Source organism: Fringilla coelebs (assembly GCF_963513975.1).
Source record: "Fringilla coelebs genome assembly, chromosome: 9".
Lineage (NCBI taxonomy): Eukaryota > Metazoa > Chordata > Aves > Passeriformes > Fringillidae > Fringilla > Fringilla coelebs.
The window spans coordinates 14,511,352-14,527,788 of NC_140067.1; the positions used below are offsets into that span (position 1 = coordinate 14,511,352).

General features: G+C 43.7%; 1 protein-coding gene across 1 annotated transcript in view; it reads right to left on the bottom strand.

The window, feature by feature from the left end:
- Positions 1-2,829: 2,829 nt before the first annotated feature.
- The window catches only part of DDAH1 (dimethylarginine dimethylaminohydrolase 1), a gene marked incomplete at its 5' end in the record, with an annotated part of 52,766 nt that continues 39,158 nt past the window's right edge, over positions 2,830-16,437 (bottom strand). The window contains 5 exons of the mRNA XM_084211658.1: positions 2,830-2,955; positions 3,183-3,326; positions 13,775-13,894; positions 14,482-14,555; positions 15,634-15,733. Of these exons, the coding sequence (XP_084067784.1) occupies positions 2,839-2,955; positions 3,183-3,326; positions 13,775-13,894; positions 14,482-14,555; positions 15,634-15,733 (555 nt within the window). The 3' untranslated portion in view covers positions 2,830-2,838. The remainder of the gene's footprint in view (positions 2,956-3,182; positions 3,327-13,774; positions 13,895-14,481; positions 14,556-15,633; positions 15,734-16,437) is intronic.

Here is a 16,437-nt window from a genome sequence, read left to right on the forward strand (position 1 = left end):
ATCCCTCAGCTGCTCCCTTGCTTTCTGTGTACCAAAATGCAGCCCTGAAACCAAAGAAATCTAAATGGCAAGAGATGAAAAACCAACCTCTGTCTATACAGCTGTTTTCTCAGCTCTAAAATCCCAACTCCTTCTCTCTCTCCCCTAGGGAACCAGGGGAATTCACTGTCACACACTCTACGGCTTTCAAGGACACAGGGTAACAGCACTGTCACCAGAAATGGTTCTTTTTTTCTGGAGAAATCTTAAAACGAGGAGTCACCCTTCTTATCCTCTGAATCTAAAGCTCCTGCTGACTGTCATCCTTCTAGCTCAAAAGAAGTTGCTCAGACCCAAAGCAGACCCCTCTCTCCTGGCACCTACGCAAGGAGGGAGTGAGTTTAGGATAGTCCATCATGGCTTGGGATACTGTGGAGTGAACAGTGAAGAAGAAGTGAAGAAAAAGACTCAAGTAAGAACTGAGGCAAGAAGGTAAAATCACTTGGGATTAAATGAGAAAAGTGTTCATCATGCCTTGATGAGCAAACTAGAAATGAGAGTCTGTGGAAGGAGACAGGTGAGAGGTGAGAGAGGATAGAGGAAGAAAAAAACCAAAACCAACACTACAGAAATATTTAACAATAAATAAAATTGAAACCCTACAGCCTGACTCTCCCAGTGTAGCTGGATGCTCTGGCTCCCTAGCAAGAGGAGGGAAGAGGGACTGAAGGCCATGGATGGGGGCCAGGCCCCAGGAGGTACATGGACAAGTCAGGATGAGGGGTGCTGTTTCAGCTTTGACAGCTCCCAGGGCTGCACAGGTTTTTAACAGAGTTTGCCTTTAGGAGCTCAATACTGCAGGGCCACTTTTGGCACAAAATCTCTGTTTAATGTCAGGTTATTCTGAAATGTGTGATACTTTATCAAATATTTAAAAAGCACCAAGGGAAGGCAGAAAAAGATTCCCCACTGCAACATTTACATCCTGAGAGCCTGATCACCTGGCTCAGGTTTGAATGATGGTGCATGGGAGTGGAAGAGACAAAGAGGGAACATTAGGATCACCCTTTGGGACAGGAGAGTCATAAATAGGAAAAAAAATCCACTTGCTGTTTGGCTGGCTGAAGAACTTCCTTTGGGCCATGTTCTTTACACAGACCATAGATTCACTCATCACTGCTCTCTTCCCCACGATACCTTGTGTCATCACAACAAACAGAGCACCCACAAAGCATCAGGGGTTCTCTGGCAGCTGCCAGGAGGATTTCCTCTCATTACCACTGAGATGCAGTGTGACATGTGCCAGAGAGAACCTATAAGTAAGAGTACTTGTGTTTCCTCCCTTATGGCTGCACAAGACAGCACACAGGTTTCCAAAGGATATCCCAGTGGGCATTTGGTTAATTCTGTTTGCTTTCCTGCAGACCACATTGCCCAAGCCCCCTCACTCACTTCCTACTGTACCTCAGCAACACACCACAAGTGGTTCAGGAAAGGTGGAGGAGGTGTCTAGGAAGCTGATAACATGTTCAGACTATTTGTCAGTCTCTGGAGAGTTCCCAGTACTGCCTCTGTTTGGGAATTGCTCCCATCCTTAGTTTACAAATGATTTAACAAGAAGCATGTGAATACAATGGTGTGTGCTTCACTTTGCAGTGAACAAAAAAAAGCCATGACTCAGTGGGTAAACATGTTGAGGAATTTGCTACAAAAATTATATTTGCCTTAACTGAATACCACAGTGAATATTCATGCCACTAAAAAAATATAAGATGGTTCTTGTTCCAAGGAAAACTGTCCCAAGGGCAGATAAAGAAAAAATGACAATCTTCCAGGAAAAAAATAGCTTCCCTTATTCATGGGCATAATCCAGGAATAGCTGTCCTTCAACTCCTTCTATCACCCTCTTCTTTTGAATTTTGCTAGTAAGTGGCCTCCAAATGAACAGAAAACAGAAAGGACAAACAAATTTTAAGATGTAAACAGAGATTTAACTCCCCCATACTTTAGATTTTGTTTGCATCTCTGCATTTAATTTTTGTGGTCCAGAGGCTTTCTAGGATCTGGCCTTTTTAAAAACTCCTCTCTCATTCTCACCACATTGAAAGTCATGATCTTAGCAGGAAACTGGGACCTGAATTGCAGGATTCAACTTGTGTGGCTGCACTACTCTCTTCTTCTGTCATTCAGGTTTCCCAGGCAGTCATTGCCCTTGAGCGCTCCCAATCAGGGGAAGCTTTTCCAAAGCTGGTACCTGGTGTCTGAAATGGATTCCAGCCACAACTCTGCCCAGCAGCAGCAGCACTGTGATGTGGCCAGGACAGTGAGCACAATCCACTGCCCACTGTCCCAGCTAGTGTATGGAAAGCTTCCCTACCACACAAGGTTCATGAGCCCACTGAGTTTTCTTCAGTCCCCCTAATACTTTGCACCACTGAAAGTAGAAGATTGAGGAAGGAAAAACACATGTAGAGCAAGGAAGCAAGAGAAAAGAAGACAGAAGGGAACAGTGTAAAGACAACAGAGGTGCTTGAAATATTGAGAATCAGCCGAGTTCCATGAAATTTTCACACAGAAATGTTAAATCACTAAAGCTAAGGGTTAGCCATTATAATTGTCTTCTGCTAGCCCACGGGACTAACTTACTTCAGAGTTATGCGCTCCCAACAAACCCTACATCCACCTTAAATACCATCTGCAAGGACATAATAAAAATTCACAATGCAAAAAATCTGTAAACAAGGGTTAGTAGCACAGTGGTACAGTAGATTGTCAATAAAAACAATAAAAGTGTGGATACAGATTCGTCTACCTTGTGTGTAACATTATTGCCAGTTACAAGGGAGGGACTCTGTAAACTCATAATTCTGAAGCTTTGTTAATAAGCACAGAGCAACAGGTGAGCGACCCATCTACTTTCGCCAGTTCCGTGGTAGCGATTGGGATCAGCATGTGGTCCTTCAGCTTTTCAAATACCTGTTCAGGAAAAAAAATGTAAGGGAAAAATCATTACACTTGACACCTCTGTTTTCCCCTTTCTGAAGTATTTACAGAACGAACAGACATGGATTTGCCAGCGGGTGCCAAGCCATCCCATCACTGGTGATCACAGGAACGTTCACAGTGGCCTGGCTGTGGCATTCCCACCCGTGCCATGCAGCCAGGGAGCTGCTGGGCCAGGCTGGCAGCCCGGGGGCTCTCACCTTGGCACTCTCCGGGTACTCCTCGGGCGCTCGGTGCAGCAGCACGTGCCCCTTGCTGGGAATGTTTAAGTAGATGCAGTTTGCTGCGGCGTCGTCAGGCACTGTCAGCTTGTCGTAGCGGTGGTCGCTCATCTGTTGCATGGTCTGCCAGGAGACAAAGTGCAGCCATTTAGATCAAACACATTAGCAGTCCCAAAGTAATGGGAGAACAGAATCTTCAGAAACAGCTAACTGTGATTGCCAAGGCAGTCAAGGGCCATTTTGCTATGCAGCAAGTACAGATAGTTCCTGTTATCATTATGGAAGAATCTACTAAACCTAACTGACAGGAGCAGCAGAAAGCCTTTGTGCAATGGCTCTTGCAAGCAGCAGGGTTAAGCAGGGCACTTGCTAAGCATCCTCTGTGGGGTCTTTTCCTTGAGGATAGCACACCGAGTTTGCAAAACTGCTCCTGACACAGATTGAGACTATATGTGCTCAGCACCTATAAAAAAAAAGCAGCCATTGTTCAGCATTTATGTAATGAGTATGAATTAAACCAAACAGGACAGGAATGGTTCCCAGCTTGGATATCAGCCCAATCTTAATTCTTTTCAAGGACCTCTGTTCTGCCTTGCAGGCAGTGACTCTTTCACTAAGCACCTGTGCTGGGGAGCGAGCAGGCACGTCTGTGCTAATCCTCGTTCCCAAGGGGACAGCACAATGCCCGCCTTGCAACAGGAGAGCTGCTGGCCTGCAGAGGTCTGGGGTATAAATATAAGGCTCATACACAAATGTATACCCTGGCTGGCTGGAATTTCAGAGACAGAGACTCTCAGGACACGACAAGCATGCAATCCCATGTTTTGTATCAGATCCATTTTAGTAAGGATGGGAAAAGCCTGAAGACAAGATGCCTGATTCCCAGTTGTAGCATTCCAGCTTTACATCAGCTTCAGCCTCACAGAGACCAAGAATAACACAGAACTGAACAAGGCTCAAAGCCCAAAACTTCGGTCCTACTGAAAGCCTAAGCAAATTGCCCACCTGTGTTCCCACATACATTGCACATACATGCAAAGATGCAAACACAAAGAAAAGGCTTTTTTTTCGGCTTAAAATATTCACACTAATATTATCTTTAGAAAAACCTGGTCTTTTGTTAACAACATTTTTCAACTAAATTCCCTTCTCAGGGAGAACCCAGAGATTTACATCACACAGCAGAAAGCAGACTTCAATTTTAGGCAGAGTTAAGTTTGTCATTAAGTTGCTTCCAAGGTCACTCATCTGCACTACTTCTCATTCATTAAAGAAATACTACATGTGGCTGATTCATAACAAGGTCTATACAACATACTGGGAAGCAACAAAGAACTCATGCTTGCCCACACCTATGGTAAGTAATTCCTTTATAGGTCTGCATTTTTCATGTTCTAGCCTGAGTCATCCACATCCCGTGGAGAACATGAAACTCTCAACAAAGAATGCCATGCATTCTTGAGGAAGTGTTATCAGATTGTCATTTCTTGTTCCTTCTCATGTTATGAAACTCTCCCAAGTTCCCAAGGACACATCTACGTCCATAAAAGGTTAATGTGTTTCTCTGGGCAAAAATCCTTGCACCTTTACTTCACCAGATGTAATTTTGTATTTTCGTATGCTTAGCACAGTTGATTTTCTTTTTTATAATTTTGTTTCTGTTATGTTGCCAAGATGAGTTTTATTCTGCTTTCCTTGATGTTGTAGAATGCACCTAGTGTGGCTCTTCTACCTGGTAACCAGAGCCAGCAGACATGTCCTCCACCTGCAGCTTCCCTTTTCCTTCCTATACAATGTTTTTAGGTCTTGACTAAGGAAACATTTATTACATCTGCACTAAAATACATGTATCAGTAGAAGAATAGCCACTATGTCTGGATTTCACTGAGCTCCCAAGCAGTTCTTTCTCCACTCCTTGTTGGAAACAGAATTCTGATACTGTAGGTTTCCTGTAGGAACATCAGAAATATACTGTGAAAAACTGTGAAATGCTTCCATATGAAATTATGAAAGAATTCTTAAGCAAAAGGGTAAAGACAAGTCTCCCATTCATTTGCCTCTGCAAAATGCTGAAGTGGGAAGTACACCAGCAAGCAGAAAAAAAGGACAAGCAGCAGGGCTCTAGTGCCTCAAGGACCAGCTTTGGGGAGCCTGGGAGATGATGCCAAGGGCACATTAAAAGGATTGTTTCCAATATTAAAAAGCCCACAAACGGTGGCTAAATTAGTTCAGAAACAAATCAGAAAACCTGAGTGAGAAAGTGAGACCAAGCAGCACTGGAGTTTGAGGACACAGCTGTGATAGTGGGACTGGGATCTCAGCTAGCTGGAACAACACCACAAGAAAGCTTTTATTACTAACTGGAGGTTTGACAACACAAGATTACTCTCTTCCTCAGCTCTTAAGATAAAAAGGAAATCGTATTTGCAAGCTTTCATCGCTGTTATAACTATGCCTGACTGTTGCAGTAAAATTTCAAAAACCACTTACTTGAGAGAGTGCCCAGGCAATAACACCCCAAACCTGCCCCACAGGGAGGCTTTGGATGCAGCAGAAATGCACCAATACGACACAATCAGGGCACTTTGCAGACCCATGTGGTTTTCTGTATTTCTATTATGTGAAGTCATTAAGTCCATGTGCCTGGCCAGATTGACTCCAGGGCAGAGAAAAGTAGATAAAAGCAAGGTCCTTTGATTGTATTTTCTATCAGATACATCCCAAAATATGATGCATTTATAGAGGGCTGGCTTTCTGTCCACAAACGTACAACCAGCTATGTTAAGAGCCAGGCATTTCCCGTGTGCCTAGTTTTTCTGGGAATTTTCTTCAGCCTAAAGAGGGTAATTTTTACTGCACATTCTCTCAGCCCTTAGTCATGCTTTCCTTATGTTGAAGTCATCCACATAGCCTAAAATGCCTTCTCTATAGTTTTTTTACAGTGTGTCCTCAGACAGCTGAGGTAATGGATAAGCTAAATAATCCCAACTATGAAGCAGCATTATACATGAAGGAAAAAGTGTATACATTTGGGGTCCGTTATCTCTGACACAACTAAGATGACTGCCTGCACTTTCAAAAGAGGCCAAGCCTAACTACAAATGTTCCCCCCTCCATGAGGAAGGCCCCAGTCTGAGCTCTGCTGGGACTCACTCCGGGACCTACTCACATCCAGATTGCTGCAGGACAGAGAGCGACCTAACCCACCTGCAATGCACATTTTTATCTCCAACTCCCCACAAGCAAAACCAAACAAACACTGAATGTTCCTCTTGCTAACAGGGCATTGAGCACCACACTTAAATTGCCTGTGTGATGCAGAGAAACCCAGATTTCCAGGTTTGATGTTTGTATTGATTAGCCACTGTTTTCCTGACTGTCAACATTAAAAAGAAAAATCAAACCTAAGCTTGAGTGGAGTGTATGTAACCCTACAGCTGTGGGATCATTCCCTCACCAGCTTTCAGCTATCCCTTCTTAAATCCTTTAAGTCAAAATATTCTTGAAAGAAAACTAGTCACATCAAAACCATTTAAGATCTTTTTTCTATCCCACCTCTTTTCTTTCTTTCCAAGCACATTAAACTACAGCCCGTTTGACACTGATGCCTAAGCAACATTTGGCCTGGGATCCAAGAGAATGAAAGGTGTGAGAAAAGATTACACTACGTCAAGGTTTCACCTACAATGACAAAAATGAAGTATTTTTATGGTGCAGGGCAACTAAAACTGCTGAGAAGAATAACAGCAACAGGCAGCCACATGGGCCCAGGCTGGATGGGAGTTTGGAAGGTCAACGTGTTTCTTTGCTCCCTGGAGGAAAGACCACTTGTCTGGGAACAATGTAAGGCTATGCCATTATGCAGCAAAGGCAAAAGATGAGGACAGGCACCTGACCAGTCCACTGCCATCTGGAGGGACAGCTGGGAAAGGTAAATTAGTGCTTGCTACCGGGAAAATACTGCTAATTGCCAAATCTGCTTTTTAAAAATTGTCACAACACCCAGAAGAGCTTCTTTTTTAGTGCTGCATGGTAGGGTGTCTCCAGTCTCAGGTGAGAGGGGATGGTACCCACTTCTGCATCCCAAGACAGGGAGTGGAGGTGACCAAGATTTGGTGCATGGTTTCCAGGACTCAACTCATCAGCTGTCATACAGTGTGATACCAGCTCAGCACTGCCCCAGGCCCAGGAGTCTGCCCAGTTTGCTTTTGAACATGTAGCAAGGTAGCTACAGAGTTCAGAGGTACTGTGAAAGGAAACATTTATTTTCCCTTCTTTTTTTTTTTTTTTTTAATTTGCCCCTTTAGAGTTTACCTTTACATACTTTTAGAGCTCCCCTGATTCTAGCACTGGAAGACAGAGTGAACAATTGATCACCTTTTCCACATCAATCCTGACTTTTTAGGCATCTATAATCCTATCTTAGTTGGTTTTTTCCTAGGTCATAGTCATAGCTTGCTTAGTTTGTCTCCTCTTAGGCAAGCTGTCCAGGTATCTGTCAGTCCTTATGAAACTTTTCTGAATCTTTCCAGTCATACTTCATGTTTTTTGAAGTGGAGGGCCTATGCATGTGAAGCGCACACAACAGACCACATGCAGATGCACCACAGCTTTATCAGTGGGAAAATTATATTCTCTGTTTGGTTTCCAGCTGAGCTAGAAACTTCAACAAGCTCAGGATCTCATTTCTGCAGTAATGATCAGTCAGAGCACATTATTTCATATGTGATGTTCAGAATAACATCAGAGTAGCATTCAGCATTGTCATTCTCTCTGTCCTGGCTGCACATCATTTTACACTGAAACCAAAATTCATTCACTGATTTACTGCCCTGACTGTCCTTTGAGTTTCTTCCTAATTTCTTCATATTTAAAGAAACAATTGGCACAGGAGAGAGAAAGCAGCAGCCTTTGGGTTCAACACAAGAAAGTGCAGGACAGAGTGGAGCTGATGAGCTGCGCCACAATGCTGTGTGCCTCGTACAGGGACTCAGCAGCTTCTCAGAGTTTCCTTGAAACAAAGCAGTGACCATGAAACCCTTGGCTAGGCTGGCCAGAGGGGACAGAAGAGCAGAGCTGGAAAAGCCAGCAACCTTGCAGGAATGTCAAGGTCTATCAGGAGTGTCCCCTCTGACGTGCAGACAGGCAGAAGAGACAGCAGCGTAGAAGACTCACTAGGAAGGGCCATCACAGCCACTGTGAGCAGCATAAATCAAAGGAGAATGATCTAAGCCTTCTTGTCAGGCACTGAGAAGTCTGGTAGAGATGCAGGACAGGACAGCCCAGACCTACAGACACAAACTGAGCTGAGGATGTCTGTGAAGGCGGCAGTGCCCGCTCTGCCGCGGTCAGCACGCCAGATTGCTCAGTCCATCCACGGCCAGAGTGCTGCTTTCATTTCCGCCTAACACCCACGGTCTCAGCAGCTGGGCTGTGGGCTTGGCCTCCCTGCTGCACCCTCTCAGTCATGTTTTCCAGAAGGAAGAGTTCTTTAAGCAGCCTCTCCCACCCTGCTCCTCGGCCTCTCCTGGCGCAGGACGCCTTTTGCATCATCACAGATGCGATGGGCACCGATGCCAGTCGCGTACACACCTGCACTGCTCTGCCCCTCTGAGCCACCATCCCTCAGGGCCACACTGTCACCTGCCTGCCAGCTCTGCCAAGCACCCCTGCAAAGGGAAACCACGGCCTGAGAAGGAGGAAAGGACGCGGATTACGCCGGCTGTTGTTTTCAGTGGGGAAGGCAGGAGCACGAACATCCTGTTGTCTGGAACAGGAACCCAGGGAGAGAACAGGCAAAGGGAAAAAAATGAAGCAAAGGAACAGAAACATGAGTCCCCATTTACGCCAAGCACAGGACATCTTCTCAGTCAGCCTCTGACCCAGCCCCTGTGCCTGACAGCCTTACTGGTGAGGAAAAACATGTACTGAAAGGGACACTTTCCTCACCCTTTAAAAACAAACCAACAAACAAACAAACCTGATTCATACAATAATCTCTAGTATATAAATATATACTTTTGAGTCTTTATCTTCCAGAGATTCTTCTGCACATATGCAAACTGAACAGCACTAAGACTCAGATAAGTGCAGTGACTATTTCATCATCTAAAATTAATTCAAAGTAAAACACAACAAGTTGACCTTTTAAGGTAGGAGGTCATCTGGCACTCAGTGAACACCTACATCCTCTGAGACGGTATGAACCCCTAATTCATAAAGTAATGAAGAATCAGAAGGAGATAAAGGAAAGTATATAGAATTTTATAAGTTGATTCATGTATTGATTGATTATAAATTGATTAATTTTATTATCTACAAGGCTGAGAGAAGCAAAGTCTCATTTTTTAATGTTTAGCTTAAAGAGGAAAGTTCTCAACACTTCTTTGTATTTCAATATTCTTTGTTCCTGCATTACAAAAAAGTCAGCATTCATCTGCACTTTCTGCTAATTCCCTCCCTGATGTCATCTTCTTTGGGTTATTAATATTAGTAATGATTTCCACAGCAACCCATTGTGATAGCATAAATAGAGGATTATGACTTCATGTGGGGAATAAGCAGAGGCACAAATGATGAATTCTTAAGGAAGAAGAGATAATGTTTTCATGCAAACTTGTGCATTACTAGAAAGGAGAGTTGCTCTACAGACAACAGGAAAAGCAGATTTAGCTGAGCCTTGTCCTGCTGCATGGCAGTACAGACTGTTTTCTAAGAACACCCAAGAGATGAAGTTTTCCCTTAGGTGTCTGGAGGCATTTCTGGGGCAGAGCTGGGAACCCCTCTGCTTTACCAGGCACTATAACCCTCCTGTCATGCAGGGAAACAGTGCTCAGCTCTTCAAAAGCTGGCACTTTGCAGAGACTTCAGTTACACAAGATGGAGTAAGAACAAAAGGCATTTAATCAAAGGAATGGGGGCAACTGCCAATGAGAGAACAACTCCTTGTGCTCAAGTCTTTAAAAGCTCTGCTCTGATCATGGCTTGGATACAGACCAAGGGCATAGTTACCCAAAAGAGACTCCTTTCTATATTATCCTTAAGATGTGGTTTTGATAAGCCTCCCTTGATCACTGTCAAAACAGCTGCATTAGCAATAGCGTCCTCTGGGGAATAATTTAGGGGAAGAAAGAGCAGCTCCACTCCCAGCAGAAGATACTGAAAGGGAGAGTCAAGAACAAGGCAGGATGATCATTCCAATCCTTTTTTTGAAAGCAGGAGGAAAAAAGAAAGGTATATTGCTGAAGTCATGGCATTGCACTACAGCAGATATTCCAACAGAGTCCTGACCAAAAGGAAATCCCATTGAATAATGAGGCTGGACTTCAAGATACCAAGGACCAGCAGCAGAGTGCAGATGTGACCACTGCTCTGGGTCCTGCTGGGACAGGTCTGTGAGGGGACATGAGGGGTTACACTATCAGCTGCATCATCTGCTCTGCCCTGCACCCTGACTGGCAATGCTGCTCAGTCCTGACATCTGCCACGGCCACACTGCCTCTGTGATTGGCACACACTCCTCTCAAATGACCAACTGACATCCCAGATGTTTCACATGCCACTCCCTTATTCCAGATCTCAGAGGAAACGTGCCAGACTCAGCTGACTGCAGGGCTGAGCTCAGGCCATGTGGGGATGAGTGCCCTCCCTGCCAAGGTCCATCAGCGCTCCCCCTGCACCCTGCCCTACCCCAGAGCAGCGCATTCACACCGAGGCTTTCTCTGCCAGTCCTGTGGGGACACCCCAGGGCTGCTCCTTGGGTCAATGCCTGCTATCAGAGCCTGCCCAAAGACTCATTTCTCAACAGTGAGAGAACAACTTTTTTAGTAGGAGCTTGCTACAGATACAATCCACACTGCTTGCAAGGGAATAGTCGATCTTGTCAAAGCCAGGAACAACATGTGTGACCCTCAGATGCTTTGGGATTACTACTCAGTTATCCAAAGGGTGACAGAGATGGTCTGATCAAGGACTGTGTCCACAATCATCTGCTGCTGTCCAAGTCTTCACTCATCACAAAGTGGAGGGAAATGGTGCTCTGTATCAGCCAATACAAACAGCCACAAATGTGGCTCTTCTGGATTTGGTATAGAGCAAGAGAATACAGAAAGGAGTGTGCAACAGATGCTGTGTCACAGCATTGTCACCTTGCCTAGCTTTTGCCTTTGCTGCTGGAACCTGAACAGGATTACGTCCTGGGCCAGTTCCTGCTCTTTTGCTGTCCCAGCAAGACCCCAGGGCTGTGTCCCTTGCTGAGGAAAAAGTGGTGCAGGGTGCTCACTGCCACATCAACTCCCTACACCGGGACTGGCGCTGTCACAGCCCAAATCTGTCCTCATTCATGTTCACAGTGAACGTCAGCAACCCTGGCAGGGCCTGATCAGAGCCCAAAGGTGACATGCTTACAGGAAATCCTGGCTTCACCAAGGGACCTGAAAAATAATCCCAGGCTTCATCGTCTCAACAGCCATGGCTGATGTTCAAATGTGGAATTACATGTATGGAATTATAAACAGGTTTAACTACAAGAAGGAATTAAATGCATGCTGAAAACAGCAGAGGGAAGTTAAAATTTCAGATGTGATAGTCACCAGATGCCCCAGTACTTTCTGCACTCAATCTGTCTCTTTCTTTCACCAAGTTTCCTCAAGTGGGACTTTTCAGCTGCAATCCAAATAAATACACTACACTTGCCAAAACCTGAAGAGGATTTAATGGTTAAAATGTCATTTCTGATTTATTATCTGCTTCTAGCATGTGGTCTATTATCCTAAACTCGGTGGATTCATTTCCCAGCTCACTTGCAGAGCTTTACATTACACATACTGCACTGAACTCACGATCAATTGCACTTGGCCATATGTGAGCACCAGATGCAATTTCTTTTTCTATTTTTAAAGTATTGTAAGGATACATAAGTTGCAGCAGTAAGAACAATCAAGAAAAATCTCTATTTCCAACAAGAATGTAAGCAGATAAATCCTGTTTTAAATGTAAAATGTTAGCGTAGCACCATGTAGCAGTTCACTAGAAGCAGTTGCCTAACATGACATGCAAGAACAACTCAATTACCAGAGATGGTTAAAGACAGCTCAATCATCTTGCTTGTATGATTGCATTTCCAGTCACAAAAAATGGCAACATGAAAGAGGAGTTTAAAATAACAAGCTATTACAATAAAGGAGTGGCATGCTGGGCTGTGCCAGGCAACAGACTCAGCAGGAGCTCAGGGGACTGTGCTGCCACAGACTCTGCTGGGAAACAGGAGAACAGCTGACAGCACTGCTACAGCTCAGCTCATCTGCTGAAATCCAAGGAGCAGCTTTTAATTCCAAGTGTCAGTTCCTCCAAGATCCTCTTGCACTTGCATTTCCACAAGACTGCAAGAAGCTGATTGCCAACTGAATTTTTTTTTTTTGCTTTGGTGGCAAGTAAACAATTACAAATACACTGTCAGAAAGCAAAAATTCAAATGTTAGGGGAAGCTGGTGATCAGCAGCACTGCAAATACCATCATTTCCAAGACAGACAATTTACCCATTTGTCAATAGTTTCTCATAAGAGATTTAGACTCCTGGACAAACAGCCAGATCCAACTCACTGGAACATGTTCTGGGTAACTCCATATGCAGCTGTGACATGGCTGCCTGATGTAACCTGTCAGCTCTCTAGGAGCATGAGAAAAGCACATGCCATGGGACAAAACCCTGCTCCAGCCCCAATTCCTAACCTCAGCTGGCAGGGTGTGAGCAAACCTTATCCTCAGACACATGCAAATGTGCTGCTAAATGTCTAGTGCAGAGAAACATACTGAGAGCTGATTTATTTTTAAAAATGTATCCACCAACAATCAGAGACTGCTAGATTATCTTGTTAATTATCATGTTCTTTTAAAAATGTATCTGCTCATGACTTTACCTTGACTAATGCTGGTGTTTACTTGATGGTTAGTTACCAGCAATATTTGACCAAGTCAGACAAAAGATGGTTTTGGTTATAATCGCTAAATTGAAGCTAAGATGATTAGCCGAGCTGTGCAGAAGGGTTTAATCAAACTGATGAGTTCTCAGATTAGCCCTGGCTCAAATTCAAGTTGCAGCACTGAGCAACCAGTATTGTAGTTGAATTTTGCTCATGTTTATAAACACTCTATACAAGTGTGGGGCCTCTTCCTCCTTCTTCATGACAGAACTTTTACTACCCCTCTGTCAATTCTAAAAGACATGTTTCCTCACAGCAACAACTGAAGTAAATATCTGCACTGGTCTGACTGTATCTCCTTCCTCCCTTTTAACACCAAATTATCAGATTCTTAGTCTAAAAAGCTGTAAATAATAACCTGCATATTCTGTTTATTTCCTTAAGATAAATGAAGTTAAATCAACATCACCATTCTCTTGCCTGATATAAACATTCTTTTTGGTTTGCACACACAGGAGACCCTAACACAAAGTAGTTGTTTCCTCTTTCACTGATCTATATGTATTTTAAAATTGCAGCATCCTTAAGCAGATATTATAAAAAGAACAGAAAGAGATATGCTGTTTAGAATATTTTCTTAGGTGCTTTACCTTGAGGGCTTTCTGTGCAGCTTCACTTGATCCAATAGCAATCAAGTTTGGTCCAGCCATGCTGCAAAAGCTCTTCAGATGCAAAGAATCATGAACAGGGACTGTGGAGACAGCATAATCCTGTATGGGAGTAAAGAAGGGTGCTATAAATATTTTTTAAGTGTCCTAGTTCTGTAATTATATGGAGACATTCCATAATTAATTTTACTCTCTGCAAATATCAACCCCAGGGCACAGTGTCAACTGTTTAAGTATGACACTCTCCTCTGGACCAGCTTGTCTTGTCTGGAGAGTGACATAAAATCCAGAACATGTTTCAAATACTACTATTGTTGCAACCATAAAGAAATACATTAAAATGCTTAATTAAAGAGTAGGTACATAAAACCTCTCCAGGAAACAGCAATAAGAACACAGGGCTGATACATGAGAACATGAAGAACGTGAGTGTTGATGTGCTCTCAAAAAATAACAGCCTCCCACTATCCAACTGATTGTTATGCAGCAATCTCACATTTCAGATCCAACTTCAGCATTTATCACTTTACAGGATGCTCAAACCTTTCAGCAACTTGTACCTTTGGGGTTTTTTAATTAGGTCTTAAATAAAGTACATGAGTATGACAAACATCTTAGCCAGTACAATTGTTCAATTAGTTCAGTGAATGAGAGCTTTTATTTCCTGTGGCATGAAGGAATCTACAAACCTTAAATGTGTCAGCCAGAATTTCTGCACCGCGTTGATTTGTCCGCCTGGAGAGACCTACGAAAAATTCTCTGCCTGGAATGAAAAAGCAGACTAGCTTTAGAGACATTCTGAAGCAACCTTTCAAGGATTTTCATGTTACATGTTTCTTTTCTCAAGCTGAGTATTTAAATTGAAAATTCGGCATAAAAGAATGCAAGCTGCAATTGTGAGCTGATAATCTAAAGCAATTAATCCTTTGCCAGAAGAGATATTTAACCAGAAGCATAAATAGCTTCCTCTTCTAATTCTCTCCAGTGGTCATTGGGTCAGGAAAGACAACAGCTGGGCTGGATTAGTACACCACTGATTAACCATTTCCATCTCCCTTTGAGATTTCCTCTGGTCTCAAGGCAGATCTGCAGTCATCAGCATCCTCCAGCACAGAGAAAATCAGTGCTGGATCTGCACTGCCTTAGGAAGGTCTCCCTTCCTGCTCTGCCTCTGTAGGAGACCCTTCTTTCCCTGTGGTGCACTGAGGCAGGCAGCCAGCCTCCTGTGATGCTGATCCAAACAAACAGGCTTATTCAGCACAGGCAGGGAGCAACCCTGTGTGCAGCCAATGTGAGAAAATGCCTAATGGGTTTAATGACATAAAAAACACAGGCAGTATCTCCATCTTTGAAGTCAACCATGCATGTAAGGCTCATGACATCTGACAGGCAACTCCACCACATCCTTGATAAACTAAAAATGCATTTTTTTGCATTTAATTCATTGAACTAGTGACAATTGTCTGCATCAAGCTTTTACAAGTCCTGAAAATGAGTCTGGTGAATGTTAGCTGCTTGTAATAAGACATACGAAACAACCCCAGACAGCTGACTACTGAAAGCATTTTTCTTATTGGCACTTTACAAGCTAAAATAAAATCTGTATGCACAGAGTTGTTCTTTGTAGTGTGTGTACTGCTACTCCATTTATTCAGCTATCAGGCAGGACACTGAGGGTTGCACTGAGAACTCATCTTTCAGCAACCTTTGTGACATTTAGCAAACAACAGATTCAGCAAACCACAGGAATGACATTTTATTATGCTGGTATCAGACAACATGCAGTCTTTATGGCAGTCAGAACATGTAAACTGCAAATTCACTCCCTGTAATTGTTATACCTGTAAATAAGACATCTCCACCATCCAAGGTTGCATTTTCATCCACCATCTCAACTATATTAAGGTTGAGACTTTCCAGTACTCTCTTCATGGCTTCAACCTGTTTAAAAGAAAGTTATTAAAGACATATTGTACTGTTGAAACATTTTTTTAAACCTGCCAGAAATACATATAATTAATAAGAAATAAAGCCTTTTAATGCACCTTTAGCAAGATGGATGGCAGAGTCCTTTGTGGATAAAGTGCTGTTCCCCACCTGTGGTCAGAGGCCTCTGTGGTCTGGGGGGATGGGCTGGCAAGGGGCAGAGATCAGGCTCTTTGCAGAGGAGCCATGCAGCATTCAGGAGGGACAGACAAGGGGTCCAAAGCACATGTTGAGTCCAGTCCCTCTGCACAGTAATATCCTCTGGCAAACCTTGTCCCTCGGATTTGGGGCAGAAGAAGCACCAGCAGAGGAGTGAGGTTCATTCCTTCCACTCTGCTCAGACACAAGAGGTGACTCCCCCAGCCACAGAGGTGGCAACTCTACCCCAAGCCCCTCTTCAGGCCTCAGGAAAAAAAAAATCCCCAAGTCAGTAAATGTTCAAATTTCTTATGGCTTTGGAATTTTGCTAGGCACTAGTTCTCCTTGCATGTTTGAGCTACCCTGCTTCAGAATTACAAGACATTTCATGCCTATACACTGTGGGGTTAATGCTTGCCATGGAGAGCCACACACATGGCTGGAAGTCAGAGCCTGTTTCCTGCTGAAAGAAGCTTGTATTAGGAGCAGGGAGTGCAGCTTCAGTAGGTTCCTTCTTTCCC